Source organism: Hoplias malabaricus, chromosome 6 (assembly GCF_029633855.1).
Source record: "Hoplias malabaricus isolate fHopMal1 chromosome 6, fHopMal1.hap1, whole genome shotgun sequence".
Lineage (NCBI taxonomy): Eukaryota > Metazoa > Chordata > Actinopteri > Characiformes > Erythrinidae > Hoplias > Hoplias malabaricus.
The window spans coordinates 46,630,535-46,653,795 of NC_089805.1; the positions used below are offsets into that span (position 1 = coordinate 46,630,535).

A 23,261-nucleotide genomic window follows, 5' to 3' on the forward strand; every position below is an offset into this window, starting at 1 on the left:
AGTGTCTGGAGCCCTGCCCTGTGTCACTCATTGGCGTTAAAAGTGCTCATCATTATGCACGGATCTGATTGGCTAAGTAGCCTCACGTGTGATATGCAGAAACACCTGTGATTAGTCTGTGAGTTTCCTGAAGCGCTAAACCTGAACCGTAACGACTACATTTATCAGTTACAGGTCTAGGTCCGGATAGGACAGCGCTTATTTGTGAACCTTGGTCTAGAGCAGGGGTGGGCAATCTTATCCGCAAAGGGCCGGTGTGGCTGCTGGTTTTTGTTCCAACCAACCAGGAGGTCACATGATCATTTGTTTTACTCAAGCCAACTAATTAAAGGAGTGAAATCAGGTGTGCTTGAGCCTGAATGGACTTAAATCCAGCAGCCACACCGGCCCTTTGCGGATAAGATTGCCCACCCCTGGTCTAGAGCACAGGTGTCAAACTAGATCCACGGAGGGCCGTGTGGGTGCAGGTTTTCTTTCCAACCACGCAAAAGCCCCACACTACTGAAAGTCAAGATCTACTGATTAGATCCAATGATTAAAAACAGGTGGAATGAGGTGTGGTTTCTGCGTGGTTGGAAAGAAAACCTGCACCCACACAGCCCTCCGTGGATCTAGTTTGACACCCCTGGTCTAGAGTGTAGCCACATTTGCTGGTCTTTAATACAGCTTTAATACAGCTATGCACCATCACCACTTTACCTACACTCTATTCCATTTACAGTGTCCAACAACACATAACAAACACCAATAACATTAGTCACACAGGACTCATACATACAAATACAATATAGACTTCTATGCAAATTAGTTAAAAGAGATTATTTAAGGCAAAGTGATTGTGTAACATTTTGATTAATAACAGTATTCCTACAGTATTACAATTACAACTAGACATAGCTATTGAGGCAGTTAGGATTGAAAGATCAGACTGCTTTCTGACCCCAGGTTAAGTAGTAGTGCAGTGATCTTTGAAGTAATGGAGCTCCATCCAAAAAAAAATTGTGATGGATTGTGATCCAGAACCAATCATCCAAATCTGTACCTGACATCACTAATGCTCTCATGCCTATGAGCAATTTCCATATATTTGAAAGTTTTTGGGGTATGTTTATTGTGTTTGTAGAAAAATAATTTGCTGAGTTGCATAAGTGTTTTGGTGCAAGTTCTGATTTGTCCCGCCAGCAGGAGGGCTGACTTCAGAGGGTTAAGGAAGATTTGACTTTTTTGATTAAAAGTCTTTAATAAGCCATTTCAAACATTCTCTGCTAGATTCCATTCTTGCACCCTGGAGAGCTTGTGCCATAAACAGAGCCTGGAGTGTAGTTTTTATGACCCCTTATCCAGACCTTTAGGCATCTCAAGGGGTACTGAAATTGAGGCTTATGTACACTATAAGGGTCCTGGTGATATTTCTTAAGGTCAAAGTCCCAAAATTCAAATCTTTTTTGAGTAAAATTAAACCACATTCATCTCACACTACAGCAGACAGAGGAAGCAAACCAGGCACACACAGATATACTCACAGCCAGCCACAAATCAAACAAAACAAACCAAGAAAGAAACTAACATAGACACAATAAAGAAAAATTTGCAAATCTTGTGTTATTTCCTTTTCTCATGAAGTTCTGAACATACTAAATACCTTTAGATCCACAGTGTTGGACTCTTCTTTCTTACAGGGGACAGAAGGATGGACACAAACAGCTGTGGATGTGTTATGAGGGAAGCAAAATTGATTTTCTCCTCTCTCTCTCTCTCTCTCTCTCTCTCTCTCTAAGAACTTTTTAAGCAAAGTTTAACTGATGTGGACAGATGGACAGATTGGTGTGAAGCTAATCTACTTTAACATCTAATTCAACAATGTGCTCCTTATTAATGTCATCATGAGCTGAGGCATGTGAGACTGAGAAGAACTATAATCAGACAGACTAAGACCAGTATATCTAATTATTATAATCATACACAAGATAAGATATAAAATATCCTATGCCAATCCATTAGAGCTTTACATAGGGCCCACCCCACACAATTTCTATTGTTCCAATCCTATAGCTACACCCCAAGGTTGCTGTCGCCATTTATGATCAGATCAGCAACCAGCTACCCTTAACAACTACGGTTACTCATTGAGCCCATCAAATGAGTACCCAACCACCCACTGTATCTCTGGCACTTAACAGGGGTCATCAGTTAGGCACCTCCCTTAATCAATGTTTCACTGAATTAAGCCCACAACACCTCCAGTAGGCTCAACAGTGAAGTCTGGCGTCCCAGACCCACCCCACTCCAAGCCAGCTTTATAGTCCTACCTTACCCTTAAGCATCAACAACCGTAAATCCACACTGGCCTCCCTGCTGACTAGGGCTGTACCTAGCCTCACTGGCACTGTTATCACATGCTCAGTGCCACCAGTTCCATGTGATCTTTATGTGCTACATCACCAACCACCACAACAGCAGATCTACAGTACATTTCCCCAACTGGTTTGTGTTCTCCTTATCCACAACCACTGTCTAGACCTTTCAGCTGTTTCTGATAATTCCTTCACGGCTGCCCTTAGTTTCCTGCCCCAGATGCTGAACTGCACAAACAGGGATGTGACAGATTTGGCTACAAATCCCCTAACACCTATCTCCACCGGTCTTACATGTCCCTGCCACTCGCGGTCTCTCACCTCAGCTGCCAAGTCTGTGTACTTCAGCTTCTTCCTTTCATCAACTGCATCCTCAAATGGAACTGTTAACTCTATGAAATAAACTATCTGTTTACTTTCAGAGTACAGCACCATATCTGGCCTCGGTGTAGTTAACACAATACACTCTGGGACCTGCAGTTTTTTACTTATGTCCACCAGCAATTTCCAATCTTATGCTTCACCCCATCTACCAATACTTATCACCTGTGCATGCTCTAGAATATGTTCCCCTCATGCACAAACCTAATCACTTTATTACTATAACCACTCGTCAATGAATTTACCTCTAAGAGTTTGCTGTCCAAAAAACATGCTAAAACCATTAGCACGTGATTATGTCTCCATGTATGCCTCCCCTATGACAAACTAACCTTACAAGCTGATAGAATATGTTTCAGCGTGCCAACCCCTGTACATAATCCACAACTAGGGTCTTCACCTACCCACTTTCCAAGATTTGCAGAGTTGGAAGGACATCATAAGTTGCTCCAAGCAAAAATGTAATAATATTTCCACAACTCTTGCCAAGTAATATTCTGCTTCTCTAGATTTTCCCAGCAAAGCCACTGGCCTTGTTTTGCCATGATCACAAATAATCTAGTCATTGTTATGGCAAATCTAAAATTAATCTCTAATATCACCAGGAAGGAAGATCAATGCTCAAAGAATTCTTTGGGGTGACCAGAGGAATAAAGATACGTAGTCAAGAATTCTCTTTTATCTCTCATCTTTATTAAACAGAGTCAAGCAATATATAGGACCCCAGTCACGTACACCATCATGTGTGCCATTTGGGCGTTATTACACTATGTCTCGTTCCATCAACCCAAATCATTCCCTTATTGGTGCCTCATTATCTCCTATTTTATTACTGTCAGGAAAAATGGTGAGAGATGTCCTTTAGTTCTTGACTGCCTTCCTTCTAATCTGTTCAGCGCCTTCCTCCCACAGGTCACAGATGCAATAAGTTCCTTCAGGTCAAGCTCACAAACACACTAAGGCCTACATAATTTAGTAAGAATTAATCAAGATTAATAAATCATTAATATAAATCATTAGTTATCATTAACCATTACTCATTAGTGTTAATCTGCATTTTCCCATCACAGTCATCACTTGTCTTCTCTCTGGTGATGTGGCCTTACTAAAAATTTCCACAAATCACCTGACCCAAGGTCTGCTCTTCCGCATTGTACTTGGCCAATTACATCTCTTAGCTCTAATGAGCTCCTGGTCACCTGCACTGCCACTCATGAGTTCCTCTTTCTTCCTGCTTTTGTGACTGGTGCTACTGCTTTAACCACTGCATCCTTCAATCCTGACAAAATCATCTTGCGACTCACCTTTGCACATTTAAATTCCTCAACTAAACTTGTGAGTGGTAGCTCCAGTACCCCTCTCCCATACCATGCCACACTACTTAAACACTGTGGCATCCCTAGCCTCTTCCTCATAACCCTTGCCACCGTCTCTACTTCTGTGATCGAAAGGTTATAAACTGTCAATGGCCATATAATACGAGGCAGTAAGCCAAACTGCAGACACCACAATTTCAACTTCCCTGGCAAACACAATCTATCAATGCTAATAGCCTCAACCAATTCAGCATTTATTCCCACAACTTGTTAGGTATCATTTAGCATTGCACCATCTAACTAAAGTCTTCACTTGTCTCTCCAGTACTGTGGAGACATTTCTCCCTCCATCCAAAAATTTTCCTATACAAGTTTTCCTTTGACAATCGACAGACTTCTAGACTTGCTCAGTTTAACTTTCAGCCTAGCCAACCTTAGATTATCATTTAACTTCTCCAGCAACCACAGTGTGCAAGGCACAGTAGTCGTTAGCGTCATCATGTCATCCATGTAAGCCCTGATTGGGGAAAGTCGAGTACCATCATGCAACCTCTCCCTGCTTACAACCCACTCAAAGGCCCTTATTGCTACCTCTATTGCCATCGTAAATGCTAATATTGAAATCGTACATCCAGCCATTATACCTGTTTCTAACCACTGCCATGATGTAACAAATTCCCCTGTACAAGAACAAAACTGAATATCTTCAAAATATGCTTTAACAAGCCTAGTTACCTTATCTAGCACCTGGAAAAATTCAAAAGCTTTCCACATATGTTCATGTGGCACTGAGCCAAATGCATTCTCTAAATCTAGGAAAATGGCATGTAAATCCCTACCTTCTTCTTTTGCTGTCTGAATCTGATGCCAGATAATGCTGCTATGTTCCAAATATCCTGCAAAGACAGAAATCCCTGACTTTTGTGCTGATGTATCAATTAATTTTTTTGCTTTCAAATAAGCAGTAAGTCTCTGTGCTATCACACTAAAGAAAATTTTGCCCTCCACATTAAGAAGACTTATAGGCCGAAAGTGTTCTATACTCACAGCATTTTTCTCCTTAGTGATAAACATACAACCTGCTCTTCTCCACTCTTTTGGAATGATCCCTTTCTTCCAAACTATGACTGTCAACCTCCACAAAAACTTCAAGACCTTAGGCATACTTGTACACCCGACACAGCACACTGCTTTGCTTTATGTAAGCAACTCACCTCCACTGCTTTCTAAGAGACCTTAACCCCTGTATTAGTTCATCTATTTCTACTTGCAGTCTTGACTTCACTATATCTTGTGCCATTTGCTTTTTCTGCAACCTACCAAACCTTGCCATTCCGTATTCATAAATAACTTTACCTAAACTATTAAATTTTTTCTCTGCTTATCCCTTCAAACCAGCCAATATACCTTTCAAATCATCATCAAAACTATTTGAAACTTAGTATCTTTCCAATGTAATTATGGAACAATAAGCCTTAGGATGTAATGGTATTAATTTGTTCTTTCATGCATCTATCCATCAATTCATTTATTTTTTTATTCTTTAGTGTTCAGCATTGACTCCTGTATCTCCTGAGGTCTTAGTATTATTTGGATTGTAATCCTATTGGTGCTGGTGAGGATATATTCCCTGGAAAAGATGACGAAGCACTTTTGTAAGTCACTTAAAAAACAGCAGCTAAATGCCCTAAATTTAACATGTAATTTAAATGTGATGGACTGGGGCTCCTGCCTTGCACCTAGTGGCTGTGGGTAGGCTCTAGACCCAGCACAAGCCTGGAGGTTGAACAGTGATTACAGGAGATGAATGAATGAATGAATAAACAGTGTTCCATTAAAATTATCAAAACCGATTAGCTTTGCTGGTGCTAATCTGCACACTCCAAATGCAAAGACCACCAGCAAAGTTAAACATTGGACTTCAGATTTCTAATGACTCAGGAGAATTAGTGTAGAAGCAAATATTACTGAAAATGGTTTGAGTTCTGCTGTGGACAATAAGAGAATGCAATGTTGCTATCAGATCCAAACCTTGGATCTAAAATGGCAAGAGCAGAAAAAAAAATAATTATTCACTTTTAATGGAACGCAGTGATTTATTCTGAGCAATTCTGGACATGTTAAAACTGAACAAGGGGGACATAACAGTTATGGAGGACAGAAAAATGAATAAATTAATGCATAAATAAATAAATACACAAATAAATAGCATATATAAATAAAAGTATATGTACATTTTTGGTCTGAAAAGTACATAACTAATTTAATGTCTGAAACTGATTTCTGTATTTCCACATTTCTACATTTATTTATTTATGTATTTCCACTGTGTCTATATGTTAAGGGGTGTGGGGGTAGTATGGGGGGGTAGTAGGATTGGTTTGCTTGGTCAGTCAGTTAATGGTCCAATGGCTCTTGTGTAAAACCAACAGAATGGGTACCTCACAGCAGAGAGTGCTTTGCCATTCTTTCTATTCCATCTCAGCTGCACAGTGGCTGTAGTAAACAGGATAAAAACTCTATCCATGCTTTTAGATGTTATCATTTATCATTTTTTCCCTCCACAAATCATAAAAATTATATGGTAATGAACATCCAAACCCTAATCTGTCGTCCAGCTCAGTTGACCATTTCTGCAGGTCACTGGTCTTTATCTGGTTTGTAGATGGAGAGGGTGCGAGCAGAGGGGTCAGTTGCTTTGATCCAGCGGGGCATCCAGTAATGAGGGGTCCACTCAGAGCGGCCAGGATAATATTTCTCAAAAGTCTGCCGGAAGTAGAGCCCTTCTTTGGTGGTGGGGGTGTTATACGGGTACAGCTTCGCAGCTTTCTCCAGCTGAGTGTCATTAATCTGGGAAAATAAGAAATGGGATTCACACACTAAACAGAGAGCAGCGCATCATACTCATCCAGTCACTTACTCACAACTGTTGACAGTTTCACACACTCACCCATTCACTCACAAACTCATTATAAATAGCCTCCTACCAACATATGCTTTTGACTGTAGGAGGAAAGTGAAGCAGTACAAACCCATGCAGACACAGGGACAACTAAGACCCAAGGGGAGGATAAAACCCAGGACCCTGGAGCTGTGTCAGCTACTCTACCTGAAGCCCTACAACATCGAAATTTATTGTTACACTTAAATAGTGCATTTTTGGAAACTTTTACAATCAACACTCAACACTCAATCCACACACACTGGTGAGATTTTGGAGCATTTCTATTGATCCATTCATCATGAAATTTTCACACAGTGTGAAGGACAGATGCTGTGTTCAAATGTTGTAGTAAAATAAAAATCAACAAAAATGAAGATGTTTTTCACTGGACAGCGATGATATTCTCCTTGTACGTCTGTTCAGTTAACTAACACTGAACAAGCTTACATATGGCATTTATTTGCGATCTAGAATACACTTTCTAACATATTGCAGTTTCATATATTTGAAAAAAGTAACAAAAATAACAGGAAAATCAACCCTGCATTTAAATTTTTAACTTTTTAACAATTTACTGAAAACCCTCCCTGATTTATCAACCCCAGTTTCCACTCCATCAGTCCCAATGGAGCTAGATGTATACTAACCGACTATTTACAAAATACCTTTCGATCTACCTTAGATAATGTGGTGCCACTCGAATTAAAAATTATAAGATAGAAAAACCACCTCCTCCAGGGTGTATTCCCACCTTGCACCCAATGATTCCAGGTAGGCTCTGGACACACCGCGACCCTGAACTGGATAAGCGGTTACAGATAATGAACAAATGAATGAAAGACAGAAAAAGCTTGCCCCATGGTACAATGATAAAACCTGTACCTTAAAAGGAACAGCACGGAAAATAGAGTGAAAATGGCGATCAACCAAGCTGGAAGTGTTCCACTCTGCCTGAGCGAGAGTTAGTGAGAGCATTCCTAGAGCATACCTGGCCTTGCTGATCTCCAATAATAAAAATTATCCTAGAGTACTGTTTAGTGTGTTTTCCAGAATTACAAAAATCAGGCAGGTACTGAACCACTAATTCTGGCAACTCTCACCAGTTAAGTTTTTATAGACTTTTTTAATAATAAAATAAAATATATTAGACAACAAACTCAACCCACAGTGTTAAATCCTCTCTGTCACCTGATGTGACTGATATAAAACATAACGTAATTGTAGAAGAAAGACTGGAAACTTTTTATCCAGTTTTAACAGTTAGAACTAGAGAAGATTATCATTTCCACAAATTGTACAACCTGCACACTTGATGCAATTCCCACAAAATTACTTAAAGAAGTAGAACCAGCTATTATCAATCCTCTTTTAACTATAGTAAACTCATTCCTTAGCCTGGGCCATGTACCCAAAGCTTTTAAACTAGCAGTTATTAAACCTATGATCAAGAAACCAAATCTTGATGCTAGTACACTGTCTAATTACTGGCCTATTTCTAATCTATCATTTCTATCCAAGATCTTAGAAAAAGCTGTGGACCAACAACTTAGTTCATATCTACATAAGAATCATATATATGAAAAATTCCAATCTGGATTCAGGCCACATCATAGCACTGAGACAGCTCTAGTCAAGATTACAAACAATCTTCTTCTTGCCTCTGATCAAGGCCACGTATCTCTGTTGGTACTACTTGACCTCAGCGTAGCTTTCAATACAACAGACCACAATATTCTCGTAGAAACGTTTGAAAACATGGTTGGAATCACGTGGACAGCCCTATCAAGGTTCAAATCTTATTTAACAGAACAGTATAATTTTGTACATGTAAATGACTTATCTTCCAGTTACTAAAATGTAAGATTTGGAATTCTGCAAGGCTCTATTTCAGGACCATTATTATTTATTATTACCGTTAGGTAGACATGACATGAACATTCACTGCAACGCAAATAAAACATAATTGTATGTATCAACCAAGCCTGAAACCTAGCCTAACCTAGGTGTAAAAACTATGCCAAATCAATAATGCGGATCACAAACAAGAGTTTCATATCGGATTGGCCAGGGACTGGGTTAACAATGTCCACCACTGGGATTGTTTACTGACAGGGTGCCAGCGGAAATTGGGCTACTGTTGTTCACAGGAGAATCAGAGGGTGAAGAAGAATCGAGAGACAGAAAGATGTACGATAGTACAAAGTTACGAAGTATATATTTTATACTATGTTTACATTATAAATGTTGAAAAAATACACACTCACTGTTCAGCTCTTGTGAGCACTCACAGAAATCTTCACCCTTTTGTAGATATGTATTTGTATAGAGTATGTAGCAAACGTTATGTGCAAATTGCAATAGAAATTCAGTTCAACTGGACACGTTTGTGTTTGTTACTGAAGCGAGTGTGCTCCGATAGTAAAACCAGCTTCTCCTTGCCAACCTCTTCCCCTCGAACTGTGAGTGGCTACGTGTGACGTAGGTGCTAAGCACTTCCGTGGGGTCAGTGGAACTGTGCAAAGTTAAGTGAACAGCTCAAATGTCTTTGATGGGAAGAAATGAAGAGCGCCCCCTTGTGGAGAAGCTCCAAAAACTGATCAAATGTAAAACTGTAATGTAACATTTGCATCATATTTTCTGCTTCATTTTTGTGAGTACCTCAGACTCGATGTGCTCCTGCAGAAAGGTGTACCAGGATTTCTTCATGGATGTCATTCCATCGCTGAAAGCCTCTTTGCGTCTCCACAGGATCTCGTCAGGAATCAAATTCTCTCCACTAAACGAGTCCCTCAGAAGATACTTCTCCACTCCGTCCTGTTTACATTAATCACAGGGGACCAAGTTAGATACGGAGCTCTACAATGACCACATCACTGACCCATATTAACCCTTAGTTAATTCTCTAACTCTCATAAAACATTAATACTCTGGGTTAAACAATTTCTCATCTGAGTTGAACATATTCAGAAAGAGAAAACCATTCCCACCTTGGGCGCTCTCATCTCCTCAGGCAGAGAGAGGTAGTAGGCGGTGAACCTGTGGTCCAGGAAAGGCACTCGCAGCTCCAGTCTGATTAGAAGAAGTGGGGGAAAAAGGAGCTACTCAACCATTTTTAAACACCTTATACTTGCACTCCCTGTCCACTTTGTAAATGATCTACTGTACAGGACGTTCTATACTTGTCACTACAGAGGTACGATTACAGGCTCCAGCACTTAATGTATCAGTCCCCATTCATTATTACTCAGGTCATGACCACAGGACCCTATTTTCTAGACATCCCTGGGAATTCAGGAGACTATACAGACTACACTAAACACAAAATAATCAGGAACTTGACAGTGGAATTAACCCATTACATGCTGATTTACACTGGATGGGACCCCCTTTACACAGAGCAGCAGAGTTTAGTTCCTCACCCGTGTGCAGCTGTAGTTCTGTCTGCTCTCAGCACGTCAAACAGATACAGTTCCTTCAGCAAACGCACACTTTCCTCTGCACCAGCCTTCGCAGATGGAGCCTGGAGGAGGGGTGGACCATTACAATAATACATGGTCATTCAGTGTATTATTCAGTCTTCCTAATCATGGTATTCACATTGATCCTCACACTCTCACACCTCGTGGAAGTAGATGTAGCCCTGAGTGAGTTCATCAGATCCCTCACCGGAGAAAATCACCACACTGTCCGTCTTCTCAGAAATGTACTTCGATAATAGATACATGCCTGGAAACACATGCAAAACATGAAGTTAGCAGTAGAGTTTATTTAGCTGTGTGTGCATGTTTTAAAGTCTTTAACTCAGCAGTCACCAATCTTATCCACAAAGGGCCGGTGTGGCTGCAGGTTTTCATTCCAATGCAGCAGATACACACCTGATTTTATTTTCTTAAGCAGCCTCTAGCCTCAGTCTTTAAACAACGTGTTAGTTGTACAGGGTGTGTTCCTACTCAGTTGGAATTAAATCCAGCAGCCACATGGGACATATAGACATAATACTGGTGACTCCAGCTCTAACTGCTCTTGCTGCTGACAGTACAAAACAACCTGAAAGACAATTGCATTCTTCCACACAATGTAGGCCATTCTAGCTTTGCTGATTGGGAGGGGAGTGGGGCGTTGTCAGACTAGTGTGGATACGATCAGTGCAGATGAGAAAATGGTGACGTTGACACACAAGGGACAAAAACATACATTAGTATCCATTGCTATGGTTTCACACTTTGTTAGCACTGAGTAAACTCAGTCCACACTCAGCTCTCTTCCACTAACGTGCATGCAACCAGTTTGGATCCCAGTTGCAAAACTAATTTGGAACACTAATTTGTTTCCACCAACATAATTTGGTTCCAGAAAAATTTTTCCCCACTGGAACCAAATAATAATTAGTTCTTTAGTGTGAACTGTGGTGGTGTCCAAGGCTGATTCGAGATAAAGAAGTTTCAGAAAGAGCTCAGAGTCTTAAATAAATAGTTATGGCACAGTGAAGCTGGATGTGTCATTTACAGAGTGTTATATAAAGAAATATTAATAAAAACAAATCAGGAAAATACATATGTGTGTTTTCTGGGTCTATGGTCAGTGTGTCTTGAGGAGCGTTGTCTACTTTTGTCCACTGTTTACAAACTCAGCAGGATGGCTCAGAACTCTGCATCATTTCCATATGTATCATGTCTGTGTGTGTGTGTGTGTGTGTGTTTGTGTGTGTGTGTGTTCACTGCCACAAATGGAATGGCAGTGCAATTTCTGTATACTGTTTGCAACGACACAAAAAAAAAAACACTTTTATGATGTTTACCTTGGAGAAAACAGGGGGACAGCGATTGAGGCTATTTTTACTTTAATATCTCCAGCTTTCATCTTACTGTAGTGTTGTTAAAATTGTGTTAATTTAGGGAAACATGAAGAACTATAAAAAGATATTGCATCCATCCATCCATTATCTGTAACCCTTATCCAATTCAGGGTCGCGGTGGGTCCAGAGCCTACCTGCAATCATTGGGCGCAAGGTGGGAATACACCCTGGAGGGGGCGCCAGTCCTTCACAGGGCAACACAGACACACACACACATTCACTCACACACTCACACCTACGGACACTTTTGAGTCGCCAATCCACCTGCAAACGTGTGTTTTTGGACTGTGGGAGGAAACCGGAGCACCCGGAGGAAACCCACTCGGACACAGGGAGAACACACCACACTCCTCACAGACAGTCACCCGGAGGAAACCCATGCGGACATGGGGAGAACACACCAACTCCTCACAGACACCCGGAGCGGGAATCTAACCCACAACCTCCAGGTCCCTGGAGCTGTGTGACTGCGACACTACCTGCTGCGCCACCGTGCCGCCCATAAAAAGATATTCTGAAGTAAAAACTGAAGAAATCTGACAAGAACATGATCAAGAGACAGTAGCTGAATTCTGAGAGAATATTTGACCAGAAAGTAAATATTACTGACTGTATAAGTTCCAGTACTGCCTTAATGAATGAGACCAAACATCCACATCTGATCCCTTTCCGTTTTGTTGTCAAACCAGCTTTGGGCCAAAAGCTATTCAAGAGAAGCTTTTAACTCCAGTTTGTAACTGAATAGTTATGAAATTATTCTTATTCCCTTATTCACTGAAAAAAATCCTAAGTAACAGAGTCCTGTTCTCACCAACAGATGCTCGCACTGTGGTGATGTCATAACTCTCCAGGTGGATAATGACCTCCTCCACAGCCTTAATACCCTCCTCAGGGGTGAAACTCACGACATGGTGATCGCTGCCAATGTGATCCGCTACCTGCAGCACAACAACAACATTCAGATCAGCAACTCAAAACAGAAAAGATAATAATCCTTTAGCTGATTAAAGTCCACTGACCTTGCGTGCAGCTGCAACATCTGGACTATCTTCTGCCCCGATGGCAAATGTCTGGATGGGGTACGGCAGCTGCTTCTCTTTGGCCAGTTTGACAAGGGTGGCAGCCACCAGACTAGAGTCCAGCCCTCCTGCAGAGGAGGAGAGGGGTTAATTTGTTTGATTTGTATTGAGTGCTTCAGTAAAACAACTACTGACATGCATTAGAAAAGCAATATTAATCTGAATATGAGTTTATTAATGTGAACATGTCAATACAATCACATCTGAATCTAAACGGAGGGCAGTACCTGAGAGAAGGCACCCGATTCTCCTGTGGGCCATCAGCCGTTTCTTCACAGCATTTTCAAACAGGATCCTGATGTTGGTTCTCACTGTCTCAGGAGCAAATCCTACACAAGCAGGTGCACAAGCACAGTTTAGAGGTCGGGATTGTGATTAATAGTAAAACTGGTCGTTGTTCAGCTCAGACATTTTTCTGGTGTCAGACTGCGTTGAGGTTTGTTTGATATTCAGGTGTCTCACTGCCTTTACATTTCTTTTAAAATAATTTTTTTCTTCCCTTCTGCTTTCTCTACACTTTAATAATCTTAAATGTTTATGGTCTGTCAGGTTTGAGGCACTCACTTTGAGGTCTGAAACACAACCATGCCATATGATGCCGACTGTGGGGTCGTTTGATTTCAAGCAGAATTTTTTTCAGACTTTGTTTGGGTTCTGACCAATATCTCAGACTGATTTAATGGGGACACATTATAAAAATAATCAATTATTCTGTAGCTACATTTTCACATTAATGTGTGGATCCTGGAGCCCACCCACCCGCACACTGTGAAACAATACCCACCCAGTCCATTTTCTGTGCGCTGCCTAAGTCAGAATACATGGGAAAAAATTAGCCATTCTGATCGTTTTTCGACTTCTGACATCAAATGCACAGACTTTAAAATTGCCCCACCCCCTCGTCTGAATCTTTCCAATCACAGCACTGGACCCATGTTTATGAGAGAGCGCAAAGACAAGGTTAAATGCTACAAAACACACACGAAGAGAAAAAAAGCATTGAGAAAAACCTGAGTAAATCCGAACCGAGTGAAAACAGCTAAAAACCCGAGCTTCTGCTCCTCACTCCTCGCTGCTGTGCGCTCGGGATTGGGATGAACAGTGAGCGGCTCATTATCATTTAAAAGAACAGGCTTTTTGTCTGAAGTAGGTCACAGACATTTCATCAAGAACCCAGGTATCTTTGTTAACTAACAGCTTTATTTAGTTTCACAATTACAGATATTAGTAAAAATAAAAACCTGCCTGAGAAGTTACTCTAAAAAATGCCATTGAAGAATGACTTTTGTTTCCCTAAAGACCATTTCTATTGATGATTTATCAGTAAGCCATGTTGTAAGTGAGATGTGAGTATGAAGATATTTTAACAGGTTTATGGGAGGGGAATTAAAGAGTTTCTTCAACAGCATCATTCAAAGAATACTTTATGGCACCTTGAATAATGACTATTTGAATTTAATGCTCATAGAAACAAGGGCCATGTTTAAAAATAATAATAAAAAAAAAACACCTTAGTTACCTATTATTCACACTCTGTATTGGATACCAGTACTTCACAGGGCATCACACACTCCTTCATTCACTCACAGCTATGGACAATTCTGAGTAGCCAATCCACTTACCAATGTGCTGGACTTTGGAACACCCAGAGAAAACCCACACAGACACAGGGAGAACACCTGCTACCTGCTACCAAACTACCTGCTTCATTAGCTATTAAGTAATCTTTATTGCATACATTATCTGTGAATTTCTACCTTGGCCAACACCCTCCGCGGTGTCGTAAATGGCGTGTTTGGGTTCCTCTGTGCAGCAGTGAAAACGGTCCAGCAGGAAAGACTCAACTTTTCCATTCATCTTCAGGTCAAATACCTCAAAGTGACCAGGCAGGAAAGGTGTGATTTTCACTGGGTCAGTCATGGAGTGTGTAATCTGTGTTAGACCTGAGGACACAGAGAAAGGTTGGGCAGTTTCCCAGACAGTATAAAATAGAACAGAATTATAAGGCAATCTGTCACATTTCTCAGGGGTTATTCAGTACAGTGTTTCTTTACAAGTCTATAACAACTACAAATGGAGAACAAATAAGGAGGTGGTCAATATATTATGGGTATATTCACTGAACTTCTTTTTGCATTTCTCATTCATTATTTTTAGGAAGCTACAAACTCAGTCTTCTTGTGCAGTGTCAGTAACAATATTCTGTTCTATTCCGGTGTTTTCTGGAGAGATGGAGCTCCATCCAAAAGCTTTGAGATGAGTTGGAGTGGTGTTTGTGATCCAGAATTAATCACCCTTCATCAGTACCTGACCTCACTAAGGCCATCAAATCCTCTCAACAATGGTCCAATAACTAGTGTAAAGACTTCCCGGAATAGAAGAGTCTCTTAGACACTGTGTCTATAAACATTAACCATGTAGTGAACCCTAACAGGGGCTTCACTGTTGTAGGTCAATCCCCCTTCAAAGAGATCCCAGATTCTGAAGCCTTACCTTTGGCTTCAGAGCTGACAGCGAGGAAGCCGTCGTCCGTCAGCAGCCTGAACATGGGTCTCACTCCGTAGGTATCCCTCCCCAAGAAAACTTTCCTGTTGGCCGTGTCCAGCAGGATAAAGGCAAACACACCGTCCAGCAGAGAGGCCATCTTCTCTATGCCGAAACGGTCGTACAGATGCAGGAGGATCTCTCCGTCCATTTTTGTCTGGTAGTCAAACTCAAAGTGATCTTTCAGCTTTAGGGAGAAAGAGATTTTATTAGAATTAAACACAGCCATCAGCCCCAAGACCAAATGTTTGTAGACAATTTTTGTAATTAGTGATTTCTGCTACTGTGACACACAGCTTGTATAATCTCCATAGAACAGAACGAGATGCTCTGGAGCAGTTGCACATGAGCCTGACTTCACCATGAGAACTGCCAGCTGTAAGCTACAGGGGTATAAAGCCTCTATTTAAAGCCCCTGACCCAGTACAACAGTTACACAGTGAAACCGAATTGAATTATGCCTTAATTCAATGCGCTTCATCAGATTTAATTTAATGTTGAACAGGAAATCTGACTCTTAATTAAACGTTCCCTCCTTACAGGCCCTCACAGCATGTTGAACAGACACTACATAGCCTCCACTGATCTTCTGAGGCTGCCTCAGAATGTCAGAGGCTTGTACTGCAGCAAAGAAAGAACAAATCACTGTTGATTACCTGCCATTTCAGAAGTAATTTTTGAGTGGGTGTATATAAATAGTACAGAGAACCAATCTCCTAGAAATCAGTGACTGTGGACTGAATGTGGTGAGAACATTAGCTCGTACGCGTTTGTGGTTGTAGATCTCTCCGTTGTAGCAGAGCCAAAGGTAGGGGAACTTCTTGACTCTCAGCGGCTGCATGCCGTACAGCTGGTCCACGATGGCCAGGCGGTGGAACCCGAAGCAGCAGTTGGTGAAACCATTAACGTTCTCAAAGCGGAAAGCGTCCGGACCCCGATGAGCGATCTTCATTGCACTAGTGCACTGTATAGACAGGCACTCGTCGCTCCCAAATAAAGCCCAGATACCACACATTGTGCTACAGGAGAGAGAAGACAGGGGTTAGTCTCTAAAACTGTAGATTAGTGATATACAGTGTTGCTAACCAGATACAGACATTTGTAACATAGGTGAAAGTGTAGTAAGTTCATTATGCTCAGCAACACCAGTGTAAAAACAGCAGTCTCAGACAAAGGCGTAGTATGTGTCCTGAGGGACAGTCTGGCTGGAATTCTTATCCAGGCCCTTTCCACACAAAGAATGAATTATATACAAAATTCATGTTTACAAGGTCATTTTCTAGCCTTGTTTTAAACAGCCTGATTTAGTTTAAAAATGACATTTTCAGATTATCCCTGTCCTGATTGGCTGCTACTGTGCTTAATTCAAAGAGCACTCTTGCCAGACACACTTGTTTGGGCTGAAACTTTCCTTGGGACACAACTCCTAATCATTGCATTCAAGTGTTTCTTTCGCTCCCATTGCCACAGATTTATAATGAAAATCAAGCCCCTATCCAGGTAGCAGAAACTGCCAAATACCTTGCCAGAGCACTGTTTTGTTTTGTTTTGTTTTTTTTCATATATGCAATGTAAAAGTCCATCATGGAGATGGAGGCTGTCCCTTCTGACAAAAAGCACTTGCTATGCCAGACACTCGACTGGACATTTACACACTTTAGTCCGTCTTGGGATAGACCAAAACAGGCCTCCTCAGTCCACTTCTCTGTGAGGCATTGTAACAGATCGGCTATGTAAGAAAACATTTTACAATGTGTCTCTAATACAAGGCTAATCCCAGAAAGGTCGGCATTTCACCGAAAAATCATGGTGTGTGTGTGTTTGGCTGTCACATCTATGCAGAGTACTATATTATAATATACACACACGTAGTGTGTTCAGAATTAGTATGCAACTATGTATTTTTGGCTACATGTCAATAGATCATTTTTTTAATTAGCACAGCTCTAAATCAATCCCTAATTGGACCCTAATTAGGTTATGTTCCCTAACTTCACTTTGCTGTTTTAGTCAGTAAAAAAGTCTTTTTTGTTTGTTGAAGGTTGTGTGGTTCATAATTATTAAGCACAGCTAAGAAATGGGCAAAAACATAATCAAAAAATCAAGTGCAAAAAGATAGTGAAAGCTGTATCAGAAAATACCTCAACACTGAAAATATTCAGGTTAATTCAGCGTGATCATCGCACAGTAAAGAGGCTTCTGCAGAATAGTCAAGGTGGTAGAAAGAAACGCGTAGAATGCAAGTTTCATAATCTTAAAGCTCGGGATCTCAGAAAAATCAAAAGGCAATCTGCAAAAACACCTACGTCACCCAGCAGGAAATTATTAGAAGCCTGTGAATTGGGACAAATAAAAAAAAAATGACTCGCTGTAAAGTTTTTAGCAAAAAAAGTCCAAAATGAAAACAATGCACAAAAATCAAAGAAATGAAACTACAATGGGCTAAAAAATACATGACGTACAAAGACCAACTTCTCTAAAGTTATCTTCACTTATGTCTGCTGTGCAACATTAGATGGACCAGATGGATGGGCAAGTGGCTGGATTGTGAAAGGCCATTCTGCACCAATGCGACTCCGGCGTCAACAAGGTGGTAGTGGTATCATGTTCTGGGCCAGAATCATTGATGGTGAACTTACTGACCCATTTTGTGTGCAAGATGGAGTAAATATGAACTCACAGGTATACTGCACCTACTTGGATCAGCAGTTCTTGCCCTGGTGGAAAGGTCGTGGTGCAAAAATAAGGAAAACAATCATGTTCATTCATAATGCTCCATCTCCAGCTTCCCACTATATCCGTGAATAGCTAAAGTAAAAGAGGTGTGCTAATGACCAGATTATGCAGTGGCCTGCTTACTCACATGACAAAAACCTTATTAAACCCCACACTTCTGGGCAATTCTGAAGCAGAAAGTTTATTCAGGTGGATGCCAGTACCAGTCCGGTTTGCAATCACCAATGTTGTAAACAGCATCAGCAAAGACTCAATAAAATACTCCAATGACTGTTATTGAAAGGAAATGATCCCAGCAAATAGGCTGAAATTTATATTCTATATATCTATATATTTTTTTCTATAATTTCCTATATAAATGTTCTATATATTCTATAATATATATTACATATATTGGATTTAATTTCATGTTGTTTGTAAGGCCTTATTTCTATGTAATTGGCATATATAAGTGCAAATCAGGTTAAATTTCTACATATATTTGACATGATAACAGTGATTTTTCTGTTGACCCTGAGTTTTGTCAATGAACATAAGAGAATAAGGCATCATTTAAAAAAAAACATAAAAGGGTTCTTTTGACTGACAGTAACTTTTCTGTTTATCACAGCTTGACAGCTGCATAATAATTCTGACCACACTATTATATATATATACAGTAATTTTAGAATAGTGTGAAATTTTGCATACACAGAGGCTGCCATGATGGAAAAAAATAGGATGAGAGATGCTCATATGCTGAGAATTTAAAAGGCAGTGTTACGATGTCTCTATATCTATCTCTGCACATGCTACAATATATTTTGCACTGCACTAATATTAACCAGCTGTCACTACCATATATACCCTGTAGTGTGCATGCTGGGCCAAGAGTTAATTGCAACCACGAGGTCGTTTTCTGTTTGAGTCTGTCGATGATTTGTAGTAAAGAGCCTTTTCCCACTCCTGCTGTTAATGATACAAGGAAAGAACAAAACATACACACATCTGGTACACAGTGGACAGCAAACACATTTATAAACATGTAACAAACACTAAAAAGAGGCACTAAGCATAGACTCTTAAATACCAACAATAAATCACTGGAATGTATTACTTTCCTGTAGTTTAATACAAAACCCTTTTTTTTTTGAAAAACTAAATATTGCAGTAAGTATTTCATAAAATGAGTACTCAAAGACATATGTGACATCTGGTTCAGTGAGGTACATGTGGCCAAACCACCATCTGGACTGATGAAGAATGAAGTCACAAATTTAGTTTAGGAATAAATCTTCCCTGAAGCTAAAAATAAATTTTAAAAGGCAGATCTGTGTCATTATCCAAGGCAAAAGGATTTGTACTTTGAGGTTATGAGAGGTAAATTAAATGAGAAATAAAAGCAGAAAAGAATTAAGCTCTAAATATAGAACCATGTGTCTCAGTACCAGCAAGAACACATCACGCTAAAGAACAGAGAATTATGTGTGATATAAATATACAGAGACCTACAGGAGTGAGGCAGTGACACACCACAATAGAAAAGGAAAGACTAAAACTTTTAAAAGTCAAAACTTTTACCTTCAGTTGCGGAGGAAAACAGATTTGGAGTGGAATCACTGCTGAGTGGAGATCACAGTGAGGTGTAGAAATTCAATCTGGCCTCTACAAGTTGAATGAAAGCTTATGAAATAGTCTGCACACCAAAATAAAAGTCTGATATATACAGATTTAGATTTAAAAATGTAACATTATATATATATATATATATATATATATATATATATAAATAACACACACACACTTATATAAACTTATATATAAATTTAAAACCAAAAAAAAAAAAAAAAAAATTCTGACCTGGCATTGTTGCCTAACAACCATTTTGTTTACTGTATAAGTTATGTATACGCAACCTGAGAAACTATTATGAAAGAAGAAAATCAAAGACAGGAGAAACATCAGCAGGGGTCAGAGGCAGGTTTTCCATGCTAATGACCAAAAGAACCACTTTGAGTGTTATCAGCGGTAGTTGCAAAAGCCAGTATCTCTCATCATACGGGGAGTGAATGAGTGACTGTGGCATGAGTGACCTGCACGTGAAAAGGTTCCAGTTTGTACAGAGGCATTTGCTGCCATTAACATGTTATTTTATCATAGAAAGTCCATGGTTATTTCAGCAAGACAGTGAATGCTAGTCCTCATTCTGTATGTACTACAACAATATAGACTCAGAGCGCATGCGTTTGACTGACATGCCTGCCATCCAGATCTGTCTCCTTTGATGTAAAAACCGGGTTCCAAAAAAGTTGGGACACTAAACAAACTGTGAATAAAAACTGGATGCAATGATGTGGAGGTGCCAACATCTAATATTTTATTCAGAATAGAACACAAATCACAGATCAAAAGTTTAAACTGAGAGAATGTATCATTTTAAGGGAAAAATATGTTGTTTCAAAATTTCATGGCGTCAACAAATCCCCAAAAAGTTGGGACAAGGCCATTTTTTACCACTGTGTGGCATCCTCCCTTCTTCTTACAATACTCAACAGACGTCTGGGGAAAGAGGAGACCAGTTTCTCAAGTTTAGAAATAGGAATGCTCTCCCATTCATGTCTAATACAGGCCTCTAACTGTTCAATCGTCTTGGGTCTTCTTTGTCGCACCTTCCTCTTTATGATGCGCCAAATGTTCTCTATAGGTGAAAGATCTGGACGGCAGGCTGCCATTTCAGTCCCCGGATCCTTCTCCTACGTAGCCATGATGTCGTGATTGCTGCAGAATATGGTCTGGCATTATCTTGTTGAAAAATGGAGGGTCTTCCCTGAAGGAGATGACGTCTAGATGGGAGCATATGTTGTTCTAGAACCTGAACATAGTTCTCTGCATTAATGGTGCCTTTCCAGACATGCAAGCTGCCCATGCCACAAGCACTCATGCAACCCCACACCGTCAGTGATGCAGGTTTCTGAACGGAGCGTTGATAACAACTTGGGTTATCCTTGTCCTCTCTGGTCCGGATGACATGGCGTCCCAGTGTTCCATAAAGAACTTCAAATCGTGACTCATCTGACCACAGAACAGTCTTCCATTTTGCCACACTCCATTTTAAAAGACCCCTGGCCCAGTGCAAACGTCTGAGCTTGTGGAGCTTGCTTAGAAATGGCTTCCTCTTTGCACTGTAGAGTTTCAGCTGGCAACGGCGGATGGCACGGTGGATTGTGTTCACTGACAATGCTTTCTGGAAGTATTCCTGAGCCCATTCTGTTATTTCCTTGACAGTGGCATTCCTGTTTGAGGTGCAGTGACGTTTTAGGGCCTGGAGATCACAAGCATCCAGTAGAGTTTTACGGCCTTGACCCTTACGCACAGCAATTGTTCCAGATTCTCTGAATCTTTTGATGATGTTATGCACAGTTGATGATGATAACTTAAAAGTCTTTGCTATTTTACGCTGGGTAACACCATTCTGGTTTCGCTGCACTATCTTTCTGCTCAACAATGGTAGAATTGGTGATCCTCTTACCATCTTGGCTTCAGAGAGACACTGACACTCTGAGAAGCTCTTTTTATACTCAATCATGTTGTCAATTGACCTAATTAATGTTAATTGGTCTTCCAGCTGTTCATTATATGCTCAATTTCCTTTTTCCAGTCACTTATTGCTACTTGTCCCAACTTTTTTGGGATTTGTTGACACTGTGAAATTTTGAATCAACATATTTTTCCTTTAAAATGTTACATTTACTCAGATTAAACTTTTGATCTGTCATCCATGTTCTATTACGAATAAAATATTGACATTTGCCATCTCCACATCATTGCATTCAGTTTTTATTCACAATTTGTTTAGTGTCCCAACTTTTTTGGAATACGGTTTGAACAGCAGAATCAAGCCAATGTGACCACAGACTGTTGAGCTGCTGAAGTCTTCTATATTATCTTTTTAAATAATGGGTTTGAAAATCACTTGACAAGATGGCAGTTTAGGTTGAAGGTTCCAGGTTTGTTTCGTTTGAAAACCCTTAACAACGGAAACACTATGATATTTTTATTTGTCGATGCAAGACAAACATCAAAAAAAGAGTTGACAGAGTATCAGAGATTCTAACATGGCTGGCATAGCTGAGGCACTGTCCGAACTTACTGTAACCGTCTGTAACCCTTATCCAGTTCAGGGTTGAGGTGGGTCAGGAGCCTACCCAGAATCACTGGGCGCCAGTCCTTCACAGGGCCAAACTCACTCACACATACGGACACTTTCTAGTCACCAATCCACCTACCAACCTGGACAGTGAGAGGAAACCGTAGCACCTGAAGGAAACCCATGCAGACACAGGGAGAACACACCAAACTGCTCAGAGAGTGAGAAGGGAGAGAGAAGCATGAGAGAGAAAAACAAGAGAGAGGAGTAAGAGAAGAGTGAGGAGTTAGAGGGAAGGAGAATGAGGTAAGAGTGAAGAGAGGGAGGAAGAGAGATGTGTGAGGAGGGAAAGAAGTGTGAGGAGTGACAGGAAGTGAGGAGAGTGAAGAATGCGGAGTAAATAGAAGTGAATGGAGTGACAAGGAGAGAGGAGTGAGGAGTGACAAGGACAGGGAGGAGTGAGGAGTGACAAGGAGAGAGAGCAGTGAGGTCTAAAAGAAGGGTGAGGAGTGACAGGGAGAGAGAGGAGTGAGGAGTGACAAGGAGAGAAAGGAGCGGAGTAAAAGGGTGAGGAGAGACAAGGAGAGAGAGGAGTGAGGAGAAAAAAAAAAGGGTGAGAGTGACAAGGAGAAGAGTGAGGAGTGAGAGAGAGAGTGACAGGGAGAGAGGAGTGAAGAGTGAGAGAGAGAAGGTGCAGTGTCTGCAACACTGAGCTCAGACAGAGGCTCCATCATCTATTCACAGCTCAGCAGAGCACCACAATGAGTTTGAATTTGGAATTTTTATGTAAAAACACTGACTAATTTTACACTGAAGGGAAAAAGAGCAATTCAGAAGACATTGTATTGCCCTTTATCTGACACAGGGAAGGGTTTATTAAGCCTAGAACAATAAAACATTTTCCTCTAAAACAAAACAGCTCATAT

General features: G+C 40.5%; 1 protein-coding gene across 2 annotated transcripts; it reads right to left on the reverse strand.

The window, feature by feature from the left end:
* Positions 1 to 6,265: 6,265 nt before the first annotated feature.
* On the reverse strand, positions 6,266 to 19,854 carry LOC136699728 (asparagine synthetase [glutamine-hydrolyzing]-like). 2 transcript variants are annotated; one of them, XM_066674667.1, is made up of 12 exons: positions 19,770 to 19,854; positions 16,240 to 16,492; positions 15,423 to 15,660; positions 14,687 to 14,872; positions 13,157 to 13,258; positions 12,870 to 12,997; positions 12,662 to 12,788; positions 10,615 to 10,721; positions 10,415 to 10,515; positions 9,983 to 10,064; positions 9,654 to 9,809; positions 6,266 to 6,901 (listed from the first exon to the last, which is right to left on the reverse strand). In XM_066674667.1, the coding sequence occupies exons 2-12, from the start codon at positions 16,486 to 16,488 to the stop codon at positions 6,692 to 6,694; spliced, it is 1,686 nt and encodes a 561-aa protein (XP_066530764.1). In that variant the 5' UTR covers positions 16,489 to 16,492; positions 19,770 to 19,854; the 3' UTR covers positions 6,266 to 6,691. The 2 variants fall into 2 exon arrangements, with proteins under 2 accessions (XP_066530764.1, XP_066530765.1); XM_066674668.1 differs by lacking the exon at positions 19,770 to 19,854 and having other exon boundaries at positions 16,240 to 16,535.
* Positions 19,855 to 23,261: the final 3,407 nt, after the last annotated feature.